At 36.2% G+C, this 17,230-nt stretch overlaps 1 protein-coding gene and 1 long non-coding RNA gene across 16 annotated transcripts in view; one reads left to right on the top strand and one right to left on the bottom strand.

The window, feature by feature from the left end:
* Positions 1 to 17,230, bottom strand: part of LDB3 (LIM domain binding 3) — a 127,303-nt gene that overhangs the window by 21,659 nt on the left and 88,414 nt on the right. For 9 of the 12 annotated variants that reach the window (XM_040607175.1, XM_040607169.1, XM_040607179.1 and 6 more), the window contains 3 exons: positions 11,828 to 11,863; positions 5,707 to 5,868; positions 3,955 to 4,062 (listed from right to left, as the gene is read on the bottom strand). In XM_040607175.1, the coding sequence (XP_040463109.1) occupies positions 3,955 to 4,062; positions 5,707 to 5,868; positions 11,828 to 11,863 (306 nt within the window). The remainder of the gene's footprint in view (positions 1 to 3,954; positions 4,063 to 5,706; positions 5,869 to 11,827; positions 11,864 to 17,230) is intronic. The other 3 variants (XM_040607178.1, XM_040607177.1, XM_040607180.1) reach the window with 3 other exon arrangements.
* LOC121094048 overlaps positions 1 to 17,230 on the top strand; it is a 66,622-nt gene that overhangs the window by 32,212 nt on the left and 17,180 nt on the right. For all 4 annotated transcript variants that reach the window (XR_005829726.1, XR_005829727.1, XR_005829725.1 and 1 more), the window contains 2 exons: positions 9,671 to 9,828; positions 11,602 to 11,754. This is a non-coding gene — a long non-coding RNA (uncharacterized LOC121094048). The remainder of the gene's footprint in view (positions 1 to 9,670; positions 9,829 to 11,601; positions 11,755 to 17,230) is intronic.

The raw sequence follows: 17,230 nt of genomic DNA, 5'->3' as shown, positions 1-17,230 counted from the left end.
AGAAGTAGTGCACAAAGATAAAAACCCTATTTCAGCTGCAACAAAACCCTCCAAATCCAGACGGAGTTTGCTTCTTGCACCTGACTATCAGGGGAAAGATTTTTTACAGGTCCTACAATTTCCTGATTTGCCTTTATGTTCCAAGGCTTGCTGAATTACTGGACTTCCAGGGCAAGCATTTGCTATGACAATAACATTTGCCTGCTGGTAATGCCTTGAAGTGTATGTCAGCATAATACCTGTGTCATCTGTTGGCCAGTAAGATTTTAGGGCAGTAGTGTATAAAGCTGATATGCTGTAGATCTTATATCTTTGACTTAAGTAATTGCCAGATATGAGCAATAGGTTTTAGTAGTCTGATTAAAGCATTGCTTTCTGAAATGGACAGCTGGTTTTCATAGATTCACAGAACCTTTCAGGGTGGAAGAGACCTCAGGAGGTGTCTCATCTAACCTCCTGCTCAAAGCAAGGTGAGCTCTCCGGTCAGACCAGGTTCTCAGTGTTTTATCCAGTGGTGTCTTGAAAACCTTCAAGAACGGAGTGCATACCTTCCCAGACAACCTGCTTCCTTTCAAAGGGGCAAGAAAGGGTAAAATGCTCCATGCCAATTTAATGCATGCGATATAAGACAGTTGAATTGCAAGTAAATTTTAATATCTCATAGTGATCTTTTTATCCTCATTACTCATTAAAATTGTGATTCACACTGATTAGTCCATGCTGATACATCACTACAAATGAATTTGTAGTTTCAAGGCCTCACACTGCCTCCCTTCTCCCCGTTAAAGGAATGTGAAATTAAAGTGAAATGGACAGAGGCTCAATCAAGAAATAGTATTATATTAGGTCTAAGACAGCCATGCGTGTAGTGTCAACAAATAATGGCTATCTTTACACTAATTTATTAGCTGTTTATATGTAAATTATACATAATTGTTGCTTAATTGTCATTTTGAAGACAACAATGAAAACATAGCTCTTTTATGGAAAAGCAGATTTATTCCAAAAGATAACAGAAGATATCTGCATCTAATTCTTATACCAAAAGCTATACCAGCAGTTGTCAATCTGTCCCAAGTAACTATTATATTCTATTCCTGACCAACATAGTTACCATACTTCAATGTAAAGAGTGCCTATTCTGGGATTCCAGTCTATCCATAATCCTGTGATTAATACACATGAATTATGAGCTTCTTAAATGAATAGCCTTCAGTTAAAAAAGTATGCATGCGTTAACCATTTTGTGAAAACATGCCTTCTGCCTACTTAGGCGGCCTTATTTTAAGGATTTCTATGATGATAAACTGTCTCTGAAAAGTTTCTAGACATCTACCACTTTTATAACTCTGATTTAAAAGCTCACAATGCTATGATTCACATATTCGTAAGGGTTTCTGAAGTTTTTAGATGACTCCGAGTATAGCCTTATAACTCAATAGTCCAATTTTAGAGTGTCCCCCTTGATTAGCAGCATCCTCAACATTCAGATCTTCGTCTGCCTTCACCTAGCCAGACAGCTTCACAGAATAATAAAAACAAAATCCAAAGTAATGTTTATTTCTGAAATAAAACTTTTTCTTTAAACTGGAAAATTTGTAGCTTTGACATCTTAAAAGTGTGATGTGTTCTTTAGCCCTCCCCTTATATCCTCCTATTCAAAATTCTCAGAAATTGTCAATGAGTAGAATCTATTTCACTCAAGTCTAAAAATGCCTTTCTAATCTTGGACAGACAATAACATAAATCTGATTAAGCTTTTAACAATGGAATGGTAATTTGTGATTTTATCTTTCTGCATTCCTCCAGAATTGTTCATTAAATGAAAGTCTTTTATTATCTGACTGTTTTTCTTGAAGGGGAAAACTAGGGCCTTTTGTGACATCAATGCTAATCTCAATGAAATATGTGTATATTGCAGAAATAAGAAGTATTACATGCAGACTACTACTAGGTGCAGGCTTCAAAGACCTATTATTAGCTATTATGTAAAATTCTCACTGAAGCTAGTAGAATACCAAAGAAATCTTTTATGCAAGTCTGTAAAAATATACCTCTCACAACAAGATTTATATGGGTCCTAAGATACAGACTAATGAAACATGAATAGATGTCCTCTGGTTGACCAGAATAATCATCAAGGCTTCAGTGATGGATACAATTCAGTCCTCAACTGAGAGAAGCACTAAAACTAACTCTTTTCTGTAGCTCAGAAGAAATAAACATATTTTGCATGTCAGCGTTTAATCAAGCTTAAATATGCACAGTTATTGTTGCTTAGGAAGCAAGGGACTGGTTATAAGAGGCTTCCAATTGTCGCCTACAACTATGTAGGACCCTCTTCTCACAGAGATATGTGATCATTCCACTCGACTAAAAGAGATTTGTTAGTAAAACAAAGAGCAGATGAAATAGTACTGGTGACATTTAAGAGCCTAATCATACCACAGGATTGAACTGAAAAGCAGTGTAAGAATTACCTGTGAAATGCACTGAGCACTCTCCCAGTTAACAAGCGACAGGACGAGAGGAAACAGCCTGAAGTTGCATCAGGGAAGATTTTGATTGGATATTGAGAAAAATGTCTTCACTGAAAGGGTGATCAAGCATTGGAACAGGCTGCCCGGGGAGGCGGTTGAGTCACTGTACCTGGAGTCACCTTTTAAATACAAAAGTCGTGTAGGTGTGGCTCTTAGGACACACGGTTTAGTGGTGGACTTGGCAATACTGGGTTAACAGCTGGACTCAATGATCTTAAGAGGTCTTTTCCAACCTAAATGATTCTATGCAAAAATTAGGTCCTCTTAAGGCATTTTATGATGGACACCCACAAATAATTCCCTAAATAACACCACTTTGGAATTTTGAAAGTTCAAACATGAAACTAGACGTCAGTGGCAGCAAACACCCTTGCATCTGTTCTTACCTTCTATTCTTGTTAACATTGTGGGGACATTCACCAACTAGTTTAATAGAAACTAAATTTATGATTAGTGTACTTCCACTCAAATAAATAGAATTACATCAGCAGTTAATTTTCTTTCTTATTTTTTATCAGCTCCATATGGGAATCACATCCCCTGTGTAATTCCCATGGCTGTAAACAGCCATGTTTACATCCTAAAACTCAGAACTCTTCTGATCTGTTCCATAGGTATTTCATTTTTGCATTGGTTTCAGCAATGTGAAGCCATCCAAAATGCTTTCAAGTATGTACCAATGCTGTTTTCTATGACACTCTTGACAAAGATCATTATACTTCTTGAAATGTAGCTTTCGAACTTGCATGTTTTGTTCATTTCAAACATCACCTTTGGGTGATTACTAGCTACCTTTTGATATCAAGATGAAAGACATGGATAATTATGATCTCAAATGCATTGCTGATTCAGTTTTTCATTATTTCTGAAGATTATATTCAAACAATCACTCTTAAAACATACTGCTTTCTCCTGTTAGTCTTGACAAAGTGTTAATGAAAGCAATGAAAAAGCTTAGCAGTGAGGCAGTACAGCAGCATTCTCTCTTACTAGTGATAGATGCTACGTTTCCCTGTCAGTGCTCTTTCATTAGTCATGATTAAGAGCATAATAAAAGGTCTGTGATTCTGTGTTACCACCAAGAAAAAAAAAAAAAAGAAAGAAAAAAGTCTGTCATTCTCACCCAGTGTCACTAGACAACTATTTTCATTTTAAGATGGCAAAACCAACCAAAATACCTTTGTTCCGAAAGGATCTTTTGGTCACATATCCTAAATCTAAAACTTAGGCATTTCCTAGCTTGGTTTTAATGTGAAGGATAAGGAAGAAAGCTGTTCCTTTAAACACATCATGCTTTTCAGTAGTCTCTGCTAAGTCAATCTCTTAAGAAGCTGAAAACCTTAAACAGGAGAGAGCAATATAGAATAAACACAAATTAAGTTAAAATAAAAAGAAGAGAGCTTTACAGATATACCTAGACTGAGATGAGATTGCAGATGAAATAGTGGAAGCTGCTAATGACATGTTCTTGGACCCATGGAAAGGCTTAGGCTGTGAAAGAGAGCTGGGGGCTGCAAGCACTCTGCAGAAGACACAGTAAAAGCGTGAAAGCATGTACAAAATTATTTAACAGGGACAAAAATAGTGACATCAGAACCAGGCTTTGTCGGAGTTCAGGAAGACTGCTGCATAGTTACCAGGAACAGGTTTTCTGTAGCATACATCTGCAGACTTACAGAATAGCACAACCAAGCACACTCCTACAGAACACAAGACAAAATGCACACATTATGTACACATCTTAAAACCAGAGTCTGTCAATAACCAAGAAAGACAGTGTTTCAGGACTGGACTTTACTAAATTTTTCATGTTTTTATCTGCAAGATCTGAAGATGTTTGAGACTGAATTCAAGCTAAAGTTTTTTAATATGCAAGCAGTACCAGACAAAAGATTCTATTTAAAACACAAGTCAATGGCATGATTAGTTTAATAGAAGCATTTATTTTTGAAGCATATATTAGATAATCCATTTTCTTCATGTTACACTTTCAACTGAGGGATAAAAATTACTTAAACTGTATCATTATTTCATGTCAATGTGCCTTATGGCACAGTTCTGAATTACAGAATAATACCTTATTCAAACCTCCTTTGCTGGCTGGATGATAGATTTTCTTGCACTGGAATAAAAACACTGGAGTCTGGTAGGTCACGGTTAGGTAAAAACTGACTAAAGTGAGAAACGAAGTAGTTGCTATACATAAATAATTCAAGTCAACTAGCAAAAATTAAACAAGAAGTAGAGCCAAGAGAACATTTGCAATTTCATTTACACAAATCTAAGATATGACAGACTATATCCTAGGTCTCAATTATTTGAAGTAGTTTCCATTACTGAAAGCGTTTTTTCCCTTGTATTTTTAAAACATGCTAAAACATACATCTTCTAGGAATATTCATTTAGTAAAAAAAAACACAGAGAAAAGAATAATATGCACCAAAGGAATTCACTCTTACTATCTGCAAAATTACTATAATGTGACAGCAGTATAAACCCCACGTTTCTTCACAGACTGTCTGACAGCTTTTAGTATACAACTGTAGATCTTACTGTACCACAAGTGTTCTGAATGCCTACCTCCTTGAAACTCACCGTAGCTCTGTGGCTAAATCTCATTAGAGAAAAGAGAGTAGACAAATCTAATAGAAATTGATTGAAATTAATAGAAACTTAATACCTTACAGAGCAAGTCAGTCATGAAATGTGTGGTTCTACTGACATGTCCACTAAGTTTCACTGACACCTGCTATGATACGATAAGCTCAATCACGTGACTAATGACGTTTTCTGATTTTCCATTTCATGTCATACTACAGAAACATTACTAAGAGAACCTTCATTCACTGTAATATTATGAGGAGTTGTTTTGGTTTTAATACAAGCAGTGAAGAAACTTCTCTCATTTTAACCCTAGACTTGCTTTCTGAAAATGTAAGCTGTATTACAGACTTAAAGCTACATTTTTAGGGCAGTTTTATTTTGCAAATTATTTGCAAACATGAACAATGTACTTCAAAGTAAGAAAACACACCTAAATATACAATAGCATATATAATAGGTTACAGCTTTTGCATACTACATTCTTAAGTTAAGAATGTGTATGCAGCATTTTCAGAGCCATACAGGGGTGTACTTGCGGAAGGACAAAGCAATGAAGCATTACCTTTGGAAGGAGGATGAGAAAGACTCTTGCACTACTGAGGTGGTTGCTGGTGGCGTCATCAGACTGGCTGTGTTTTGAGCAGCAGTAGCAGGCTGATGGGCTGAAGCATGTGCAGGAGCAGAGGCAGAACTGGTAGACACCGGAGCATGCTCAACAGGGGTACTAATTAGAGTTAAATTAAATAAAACAAGAAGCATCTTCAGAAGAGGCATATTTAAAAGTAGAGCATAAAACCTACTATGTTTGAACCTGAAGCTGCAAACATAGTAGCAGGCCGTGTTACTGAGGGAAAAGCACAATTATGCAAAGAAAAAAGAAGAGATTTGTTAAGCCTTTTTGGATGTGCAGTTAAGACTGTAATGCAGTTTTGGTCCTGCTTGACTGAAATTTATCCCAGGCGTTATACAGCATTTAAGTCCTGCTCCCACTGAAGCCAGTGGTAGGAAATGTGGCACGCAGTACTTAAATGGTTGCAATCAGCCTGTCACAAACATTGGGCTCAGATAAATTTCACACAATATTTACTCCTGGAGCTGAAGTTTATGTTGGGAGTAAATTTTTTAATTAGATGAAAGAAAAACAATTTAAAGGGTGTTATCATAGTTTATGATAGCATCATCATATTATCATCATTATCATGGCAGGTTTCCTGCAAGTTCTGATAGTCTAGAAATCCACTCAGCCCAGTTTTGTGTCAGTTTTAATCAGTCTCGTGCAATACAGGTAGTGGAAAGATCCTTAAAAGGAGCCCATTCATCTCTGACCTAAATTCACCTTACATTGCACTGGCCAACCCATCAAAAAAAAAGATGCCTTTTTATACCTAGAACAGTATGCAAAATACAAGGGGAAGATGGAGCATAAAATTTTACGACACCAGTTTGAAAACTACTTGGCTGATGAGTGTGAGTTGTTATCCTTGTGACCCTCTCGTGCTTTTGTGGCACAGATAACATAGAACAGAGAAATATTACAGTTTAATTCATTTTATCTTTATTTGATTGCAAAATAGATTAATTGAAATTAATAATAACAATAAAAATCTAGTCTCGTACCGTGTGGCCATTTTAGTAACCTACTGAATTACTAGTGTCTTTCATCACCTGCTATCAGAGCACCCCATGCTTATTAATATATTTCAGCCTTGCAGCCTCACTGAAATTTGGAAAGTATTACTCATCACTTACAGACAGACAAATGGGGCAAAGTTATCTATTAGACAGCTTTGCAAGATAGTTTAGTCAAAGCCATCCACTGCTAAGAAATGAACAGTCTTTTGGGAGGTTGTTTATTTTCTCCCCACTAGCTCTTACATCAAATGAAAAAAAAAAAAAAATCATTAAGTGGACTTAAAAGGTTCAAGTTATTTGCTGACCGTTTCAATGCACTTAATATCAGCAAAAGAATAATGGTATGTACATTCATTATTCACTTGTGAATAAACCTAACAAAAATCACTAGGTCATTTAAAACTAAAAGCAGGGGCAGGGTGGGGAAAACGAGAAACAAGAAGAGACAAAAGCTTAATTTTGTGTTTAGGCAGATTTTACTGCAGATCTTATTAATTATTATCCACAGAACAAATAAGCCACTGAAAAATGACTAATGGCAATTTGATTTTTCAGATTATTATACTATTCCAGTGCATAGCCTTCTGTGACAATATGAGCGTATGTCCCCCAGGCATAAGGAACATTTTTTTCTTGATGCCATTTTATTATGCTGTAGATCCATTTTCTTTAGTAGTTATCCTAATACATTATTTTTTTTTCCTTAAATCAGGGCATTACTGTACATGACATAGTTGTCTTGTCCATAAGCAGTGATATAAGAACATAAGAGATATATTTTTACTTCTTTTGACCTAAGTCATATGTATATTGCCACGTGTCTGGATTCTTACAAATTACTCCTATCTGGGTGATGATGGAATTTGGCAATTCTTTGGCCCAAAATATTCTTTCCTGAGCACACTAAGTATCAAATAACAAAAGAAAGCTTACAGTTCCATGACTGTTTTTCAGCCAAACCTTAGCCCTCTGACAAAAGCAGAAAATCAGTGTTTTCTCCCTTATGAGTTTTGTCTGCAATTGTATACATACCAAGTGAGCTCCTCAAAATACTCATCCTGTTTGCAATTCTGGTTTTCAAATCATTACACCAAAAGTTTTGCAACAGTTTTGCAACAGCTTTTTCATCATGATATGCATTTGAGATTCAGATCAGTTCTTCCATCTTGATGCAATTTGCACTGTGATGTAAATGCTTCCGCTTCACTAATACAGTACCAATCACACAGGCTATGAGGCAGAGTGCCTGTATATTGTACATCACAGCTGTGGATCACGGGCTAGGCTGTTACCGAGTTTTCATACTTGACAGATTTTTTTTTGCCCTGTGCAACAGTGGGTACTGAAATTGTCACATTAAAACGTGTAGAGTCAAAATTTAGTACTTATGTATCTTTGATTTAGCAAACAGGAAAGGACTGAATCTATACTGCACATAAAAAATGAAGCTTTATATATGTTCTAAAAACAAACTAAGATTGCACCTATGTTGTCTTTCTATTTTCCCTGATGTGAGAGGGATTTTGCTACAGATTTCAGAAGTCGCGAAATGATACCTTGAATAGAAGAAAACAGTGTATATATACTTAAAAGAATAGAATAAGAATATTTTTAAGAGAAAACAGTGATATATACTTAAAAGAAATTAAAAAAAAAAGAATATGTGTGGACATGGACCTGTGTGGAGACAGATTTGAACTGGACAAACATATATAAACAAAATAAATGCAAATATACTGGAACACCTTATAAAACTTGAAAGAAATGCAAATTTTATCTTGCATGCTGTTTGTAATAGGTTTTTTTGGTGATTTAAATGTTAGAGGCTTGATCACCTTCCTGCAGCGTAGGATATATTAATTAATTAATGGAACAAGGAATTGGAATAAATATAGATGAAGTACAGAAAACTTTAAAATCAGGATGATCTGATTACACAAATTATATGCAGTTGGTAACTAATTCTCTGCTCTGTTTTATAGAAAGGACTCAGACTGACTGTTTTTATTTTACACCAGTATAGATTTTAAATAATTTTATTTAGATATTCAAATAAGATAACCCAACTTTTTTTTTTCTAAACACTGCCTAATTTCTAGTTTTTCAATCTGATTTTTTTTTCTTTTCTTTTTTTTTTTAGTCCTTCAGGTGCAGAAGAATTTTAAGAACTAATAAATGTGAATGCTGCTTTATAAAATAGATCATCTATTAAAATAGCTTCATTGTTACATGTTGACCATATTAAAAAAAATCTGTATTCTGTACACTTTTAATCTTTATAGTATTTTGTATTTTAAGGAAATCCAAAGGAAATGGATGTTCTCAAACATCTCCATGTATGTGGTCACAAACAAACATAAAATGCACAATGTAAGTTAGGTGGATGAAAACAAACACATATATCTCTTCTCAGATGATTTTCAATCACAAAAAGGAGCACAGATGAGTAGAGGTTAAGAGGATAATAAAGGTTAACAACCATAATGAGAAAACACAGGCAACAAACACACTCTAACATTTAAAAAAATTAGTGCCAATTAAACTTCTTTCTTTCAGTAAAGTCCTAGGTTCTGACATTTGCTGTCTGAAAAACAATTGAGTGGATTATTAAAGCAGTACTTAGTTTCCTTTATGTAACACCTGATGTTCTTTTTGTTTCAAATCCTCCAACAGATCTCTTGTAAGGAACTGGAGATATAGGGAACAAAAATAAAAATGAATAGGGGAAAAATTATCTCTTATCATAGCATTTGTAGAAAAAAGTGCTGGAGAAGGTGTTTAGAGAAAGACATAACACGGAAGAGCTTTGCATTCGAATATTGGAATGTTTGTAGAAATACAGTGAACCGTTTCTCTGCAGAGGGTGCTTAATGACTGTTTCCTTCTTATCGCAGGTGTGATCCTTAAGAGTGCTGCTTAAAACATAAAACTCACGCAAACTAGAAGTTGTTGGAATTTGTAGAACTTGGAAACGCCCATTGCCTAAAAGGCAGATGTCTGTCTGAAGGAGTTAGAGGTTGTTATTACCAAACCATTCCAAAGCTCCAAACAGGTCAGTTATGCAGTTACACGTCACAGTGTACCTTTGATTACTGGATGAAGTAAGAGGGACTTTCTGGCCAGTAGTGATGAAACCGGCCTCCCTCTGACTTGTACCCGCTCCAAGCCTCACAGACCCCTTGGAGGCCACTGGCTTAGCATTGTCAGTGTTGGCATCCATGCTGCACGGTTTAGGAGGATGCCAAATACTTGACGTCACATACTGTGTCGCATGCGTAGTAGCTGCAGGCCTGGGTAACAAAGATTACAAGGGGATTTGTAAATGAGGCATTTCCTAGGTAATAGCAGGTATTTGAGGGAGAGACAGAATTCCAGCCTTAATAGAAAAAGGGTTGGGTGATTTTCTTGGTTTTCAGAGATTCATGTGCTTAATGTCCATCACAACAAATAAAGCAGCATTTTAGAATGCTAACACCTGGCCCTTTAAGACAGCAGGTTTTATATGGAGTAAAGCCTTCAGAAAAAAAAAACCCAACAAAACAACCCAAACACCAACCCCTCCAGCCCAAATCAGAAATGCTAAACCTCATAACCAAAAAAGAAGTTAAGTCTAGATTTAGTAACGAAGGCTTTGTTTTTCTGTCTTTTCTTTTTTTTTTTTTTTCCACTGGAAGATTTATATCTGTAAATATCCAGTGTCTTCTTTTTATATCCCCAAATTCCTTATACCATAGATCATCCTGATATTGCAGACGAAATCATGACAAATCTTGGTAGTTCATTAGTTTATTACTGCTTAAGACCAGGAAAGGCTTTAAGAATTAAAAAAGGTACCTTGTGTTAAATCTGGAAACCATATTGCTAGGAATATCAAAATAAGACACATAGCAGAGCTGTGATGATAACAGAGGTGGAGAAAAGCTATGGTATGACAAACCATGCAAGATTAAAGCAATGTAATATGACATTAACACCCATCATACATCACAAATTGTTCCTGGTAAAATAAAATAAAATATTTCAGTGGAGCAGCTGCATAGTCCTGTAGATGATTTTATACAACTGAAACTGCTAGTGAAATGTTTACGTGCATTACTTGTTTTTTCAATTTAGTTTATTTACTGTTGTTATACAGGAATCAATGGGTTTATTTCATTATTTGGACAAAATGAATTTAAGAATAAAAATCAATTTTCCCTACTCTTCCAAGTGCCAGTTACCATTGCTTGTGTCATTAGTAATGACAACGCTTGCACTTGGATTTAAACTCTGCAACCTTTATTCAAAAGTGAGCAGTCTCACAAAAAACAAGCAAAAAAAGTGATGCACATTGTTTAGGCAGGAATCAACAAAACAGAGGAAAGCTTTGAGATAGAATTCCTTTCATGTCAAACTAATAAAAGGCATTCATTTGCTGGCATTTAATTGCTGACAATTAAACAATTGTCCAGGTTCACTCAAGAAGTACCTGTGTTTCAGTACTTGGGTGTTTTAGTATATGAACCAATAGAAAACAGTACACTTCTGTACATAACTGCAAAATGTGCTGAGATTCTTTGGGAGAAAACAACTGTGGAAATGAAAGAACTTACTTCCAGAGATACTATTTTTGAACCTCATAACCTGTCGAGGAACAATCAAGATATGCAAGAATCTGGTATGTAAACCTTCTTAAAATATGAAAAAGATAATATTTTTTAGATTTAAAAACATCTTGAACAATCTAGACAAAGTTTAAAATGGAAATTGTTGTTACAATTTTGTCCTATCACAAACTGACAATACTCCATTCAAGAACATTTGATCAAAGCTTTTTATTTTCCAGGTTTCTAAGTTCTGAGAAACATGATCCCCACATGCCCCATCTCACAGAGCTTTCTGAAGTCTACACTAGAAAGAAATGCCTGAAGAACCCATTTAGTTGTAACCGCTACGTTCATCATCTGCTCTAACAGCATATAAATTTCACGGGTTTGAGGTAAGAACAATATGGGGAAAGTGGAAGTAAACTCTGAATAGGAGGCAAGCCAAACAAACACAGCAAACATTACCTGTTTTGTGATGCTGCTGCGACATTTTCCTTGTCTCTGTGAAAGGAGGGGATACAATATGAATAAAGTAAATGCAATTGCCAGTGGTGGTCAAAAAACCCACCAAACCAACCCAGGAAGAAAGAAGATGGGTTGAGGAGAAATGTTTGGTTGCAAAAAGCATCCTAGAGTGGTTGCTCATATAGTTGTGAGAAACCTCTTCAGCTCTCCAAGTGAAATCCAACAAATATGCAAGTTTACTGTATGCTTCTCAGTTGCAAACAACTTTATTTCAATATTAAAGTAAGATGAAGGAAATTAACAGTTATGAATCAGACACTGTATGTATGTATGTAATTTCAGGCATAGTTTTGACTTTAGCAAGTTTCCTCGTAAAAGAAAATTTCAAGAATATTCCAATGGAACGTGTTCTGATGCCAACTCCAAGTGGTAAAAATAATCAGACTGGGCAGTCCTCAAGGATCCAATATTTTGAAGTGATAAGCAGCTAAATGTTTAACAAAGATTCATACAAGATAGATTTTATGTGTCTGGTAGCACTTAAACATTATCTGTCCTAGTAAGTACTAGTTTTCTCAATCTAAGTCAAATTAGGAACAAGTGCAATCATTCCTTCATTGAGGTGAGGAGTAAGTCAGCCTCAATTTCAGTGGTAGAGAATTAGGCTGTTATTCTCTAAACACACATACACGCTTACAAAAATAACTATCAGTTTAAGTGTAAGCAACTGTGTATCTGTGAGAAGCTGACATAGGTATTTTCATGAAGAATAGAATCCTTTAGCCTTAGACTCCTAAGTCTGAAATCCAATTACGTTAAGTAATTGAGATAGTCTCAATACTTAGCAATTTAGTGGGTGGTTGCATCCTTTCCTATTTAAGGGATTGTGCTGGAATTTCAACAAGTTTAAAGTTGAAATATGCAAAATGAGAACATGTTTCTTAACCGGAATCTAAAATTACAAACCAGAAAGCAAACGTCCTCATTTACCCAACTGAACCTTCTTTCTGAGAAGTCCTTTGAAAAAAAGGAATAGACGTATTTGTTTATGTGGATTTGTTGAGTTTCAGTCATTGTCTTACACCACGTTTAGAAGGCTATTCTGTAACATTTTCCACATTATTAGTAGTATTTCATGTATTTCTATCTGTTCTATCTCTGTGTTTATGTATGTACATCACGTATATACATACAGTCACATGTCCTTTCCTTAGTTTACCTCCAATAAAGTTATAAAAACCAGTCCAGTTTACATCAGCAAAGTTTGGGCATAGGTGATCTCTACCAATTTTTAAAACCTCTAACTAAAATGTAACCCCTAAAATAGATGAATTGAAGCCTCATTTTCAAACCCAGAAGTAGATCTGAAATGGCCCTCAGATGTAGCTGCATGACTAAGATGTTATGGTGGTCAGAATGGAAGAACCTGTCATGAAAGCAAATACCCTCATAAGATCCATGGGCTCACCACTCTAAAGCAATGAGAAACCAAACACTATCTTTATGGTAAACAAGCCGTGAGTTGACTGGAACATCAAGTATAGGAAAGCCAGGATGAAGCAACGTGGAGGAGGATGGATTAGTAACTGTGTGTGTGGCAGGCAAAGCGTTAGTATACCAAGAGCCATAATCATGCGAGAACGTTAAAAACTACAGTCACAGCCTGGAAAGCATAAAGCACTGTTTATTTCCAGTGTTACTAGATATCCTATGAGAAAATAGTCAAGACCAAAAGGCAGGCAGTTGGGGTCAGGCAGGATAGCGTTAGGCCTCTGTTGTTACTGTCAATCTGATCCAAACTTTTCTGCTCCACTAGCTGCGGCTATACTGAAGAACGCAGAAAAAGGTCACTTGACTTTCAGGTCAGAATTTCACAAAAGCTTGTTCCTTGAGCGTACAAGTATAGGATAACAGTAATGATGGCAGGGGAGTTGTGCAGGTTAAGGGGGGAGAGAGAAGTATAGTAAACATACTTCCACAGAATAAAGCAAAGGAAAAGGTAGAGAGTAAAGGGAAAGACAAGTTCAAAGGCACACAGTACTTCACGGTTTTCTTCCAGGAACTATTTCTCTCCCCAGTCAACAACAGTAATTCCTATTTGGCTAACAGTGAGAAAGGCTCAAGATCAGATGTGTCTCCTCTTGGCAATACTTGCATTTTGAGGAACAGACTATTGGATTTCCAGCCTTTACAATCAAACATGTTTTGCTATCTAAATGCAGAATTAATTTTACTTTTGAGTCAAATACATCCCTGGGGCAGGCTCAGTGAAGTCGATACCTTCACAACGTGAAAGAATTTGGCTCACAACATGAGCAGTTTGTATCTCTGTGGCTACACAGGCGGCTCAAATAACTGACAGTAGTGGGTAGTAGTTTTGAGCTGTCTGGGAGAGATTTAATATTAATGGGGTTTTTTTGTCTGCAGCACTTTTAGTCACCAGCTGAAATAGCTTTTGATAGAAGGGCCTTAGTCGATGACTGTTCTGAGAGAACAGTGCAACTCCCACAGATTTTATTAAATGTTGGACATATTTCTCAAACAAGATTTATGCAATATACTGTCTTCCCAATTACAGTGTATATTGTACAATGAAAACTGTGAAATGTTTCCTTATCATAAATATATGCTACATGATATGGTCACAAAGACAGAGTGAATGAAATGGTAGAAATAGTCTTTCCCTCCCACACACTAGCAAGAATTATAGCAGTTTGAGTAACAAAATGTAAAATTAATTTGCAAGCCAAGCTTGTGTGCACTACTGGATTCTAAACAGAGCCTGAAGAAACTTCAGTTTCCAATAAATGAGTCTGTTGAATCTGAACTGTATGTACTGGACACTGGAATACTTTCCCACTCAGTTTCATTTTTAGAAACCGAATGTAAAAGATTCCCAAACAAACTTGTACATGTAACAGGTAACCTCAGATATGGAGCTTGTGCACCTTTCATCTACCTTCTCCTTAGAGGATAAGGGATCTGGACTCTCTCTCCTGAACAGTTCCTCTCTGTTGCATTAAAATGATGCAGAGACAGAATCATTTAATCTGTAATGAAGATCTGCTGACATAAGAAACATTAGGCATCCTGAGAGACCACATGCTCTTTTAACTCAGTCTTTCAGTACTGAAGCAGTAAGTGAATACTATAATTAATTTTTTCTCCATATTCTCATGGAGCAAAACTATTTTTCTTGTTTTACAAATGAAGAACAAAAACTTAACAGAATTGCTTATGGTCAAAAAGAAGGTCCACGGCAGGGCAAAGAACTGAAATAAGCTCTCCTGAATCCCAGCGCAGTATTTAAAAGCTCACCCTCTTTAGTAAGAAATTGTGGATTTTTTTAATAAATTTTACTATTCAGTTTATCAGTGTTTTCCTGTATTGATCATACAATAGTCCTCTATAGAACATGACAAATATATACTGGCCTTTTTTCGAAGAGAAAATAGTTGCTAGAACTTACAGATTATTAGGGTCTCTATCTATTGAAATAAATACCACTATTCTAGTACTATATTATGGATTTGCAGGACTTGTTCTTATTAGACTTTTAAAAGCTTTTATCCTAACGTACTTATTCGTACATAAACATTTTTGCCTAAAACTAAAATTTCCTTTTAAGAAGTGTAAGTAAAAAAATATTTTACAAAAGTTCTTATAGGGTGTCTGGGAGTAAATCTGTGTGAAAGCTATTTCATAATCGCCTTCCAAACATTTTTGTCTCAAAGGCATGAGATACCAACACTGCTGGAAACTGGACACTGAGCTAGATTAACTGCTGCTCTGATCCAGTGAGGCTATTTCTACCTTTCCGTGTTTGCAGCTGAGAATTTTTCCATGGTCAGATGAATATAAAACTGTTGAGAGCATTTGTCTTCCCCCTCCCTGCCCCGCACCCCCCTCCCCCCTAGCTACATTTTTGTTGCCTTAACAAAGACACCATAAGACACACAGAGAAATCATAGGCAGTTAACTGAAGAGGACAGAAGACAACTATCATGCTGGTTTAGTTAAAACTTTTAGCTTGGGATCAGAAAAGAGGGGTAGAAGAGCTAGTCTCTCTTTTTCAGCCACTGTAGTTAAGAATGTGAGCAGCCCACGCCAACACGATTGCAACATATCCTCCTAGTATGTCTGCTTTCCAAAACAGGGAAGTATGTTCCTCCCAGAAGGTATCCTGGTTTGTGCAGACAGTGCCACAGAATAGAAAAAGCATTATCATATATTCAGTGGAAGAAAAAACATCAGCAACTCATTCTCAACAAGTAATATGGAACTCAATCAAAGCAGCTCACTAAAATCAAAGCAAATACCTCCTACAGATGCATTTTAGTGGCATCTACTGGTTGCTGTTATATTTAACAGTCAATTAATAAATGCAGCTGGAAATACAGCATCATCAGTGTTGCTGAAAGTAAAGAGAACTCTTTTCCAAGGTTTACATAGTGATATTTGGCAAGCAAGTATATGTACTCCAATTTATCTTATTGGTAAACACATCACTTTAATAAATTACCGCAAAATTCTCAGTACGTGGAACGCTTTGAGCTGGGATATATTTCAGATAATTATTCTCTATCTTGGCCTTAAGAGTGCAATTGGATTTATCTGAATGGTTCCCTCCAGCATTTTATAGCCCCACTGGCAGAGTGCAGATACCTGCCACCAGGCACTTGAACACAGGATCAGGACTTTCAGTTTATATATGTGACCGTTACAAACAAAACCAATGCACAACAAGTTCAGGTATTGGACACCAGGAGATTATTCCCCTTTTACTGAAGTGTTCTTTCTCATCATGACTTCACTGTTCTCCAGGGAAGCTGAGAGAAGAACAAGAACCCATAGATCTCAATTTTAGCTGGTAGTTTTTTTAGAGCTATTTCGTAGTTTGTGCAGATCAATGATAAGAAAATTCATACTTTCTCTACATGGTATTATCTCAAGTTTGAAGCTGCATCTGAAATGTACTAATGTGTCTTTTCTGTTCAGTTCCTGAACCAAATGAGCAAGTGGCATGAATTAGAGCAGTTGTCATTCTTTCAGAATGCGGATTACATTTTGTTTCATAAACTCCCTTACGGATTTTCTTGCCTTCTCCCTCTCTCATTTGTAATTGTATATCATTCAGGGTCAACTACAACAAATGCTTACATGGAAATGAACTGTTAGGAAGTTATTAGTATTTAGGGTAATTTTGCTGACATTAATGCAATTTAGAAGCAGAATAAAAGGAAGCAGTGCCAGTGCTATGCTATCGGCCAGTTCTCCAGCTCACCCTAAACAAAGCTCTGTGAGCCAGTCTGATGATCCACAGACCACAACTGAGTACCTCTGGCGTGTTGGAAAGCCTGCTACATGCAAGAACTGCTTTTTTGTTGTTGGACTGAAGGCAAT

This window comes from Falco naumanni, chromosome 9 (assembly GCF_017639655.2).
Source record: "Falco naumanni isolate bFalNau1 chromosome 9, bFalNau1.pat, whole genome shotgun sequence".
NCBI lineage: Eukaryota > Metazoa > Chordata > Aves > Falconiformes > Falconidae > Falco > Falco naumanni.
This window is presented reverse-complemented; position numbering and strand designations above follow the sequence as displayed.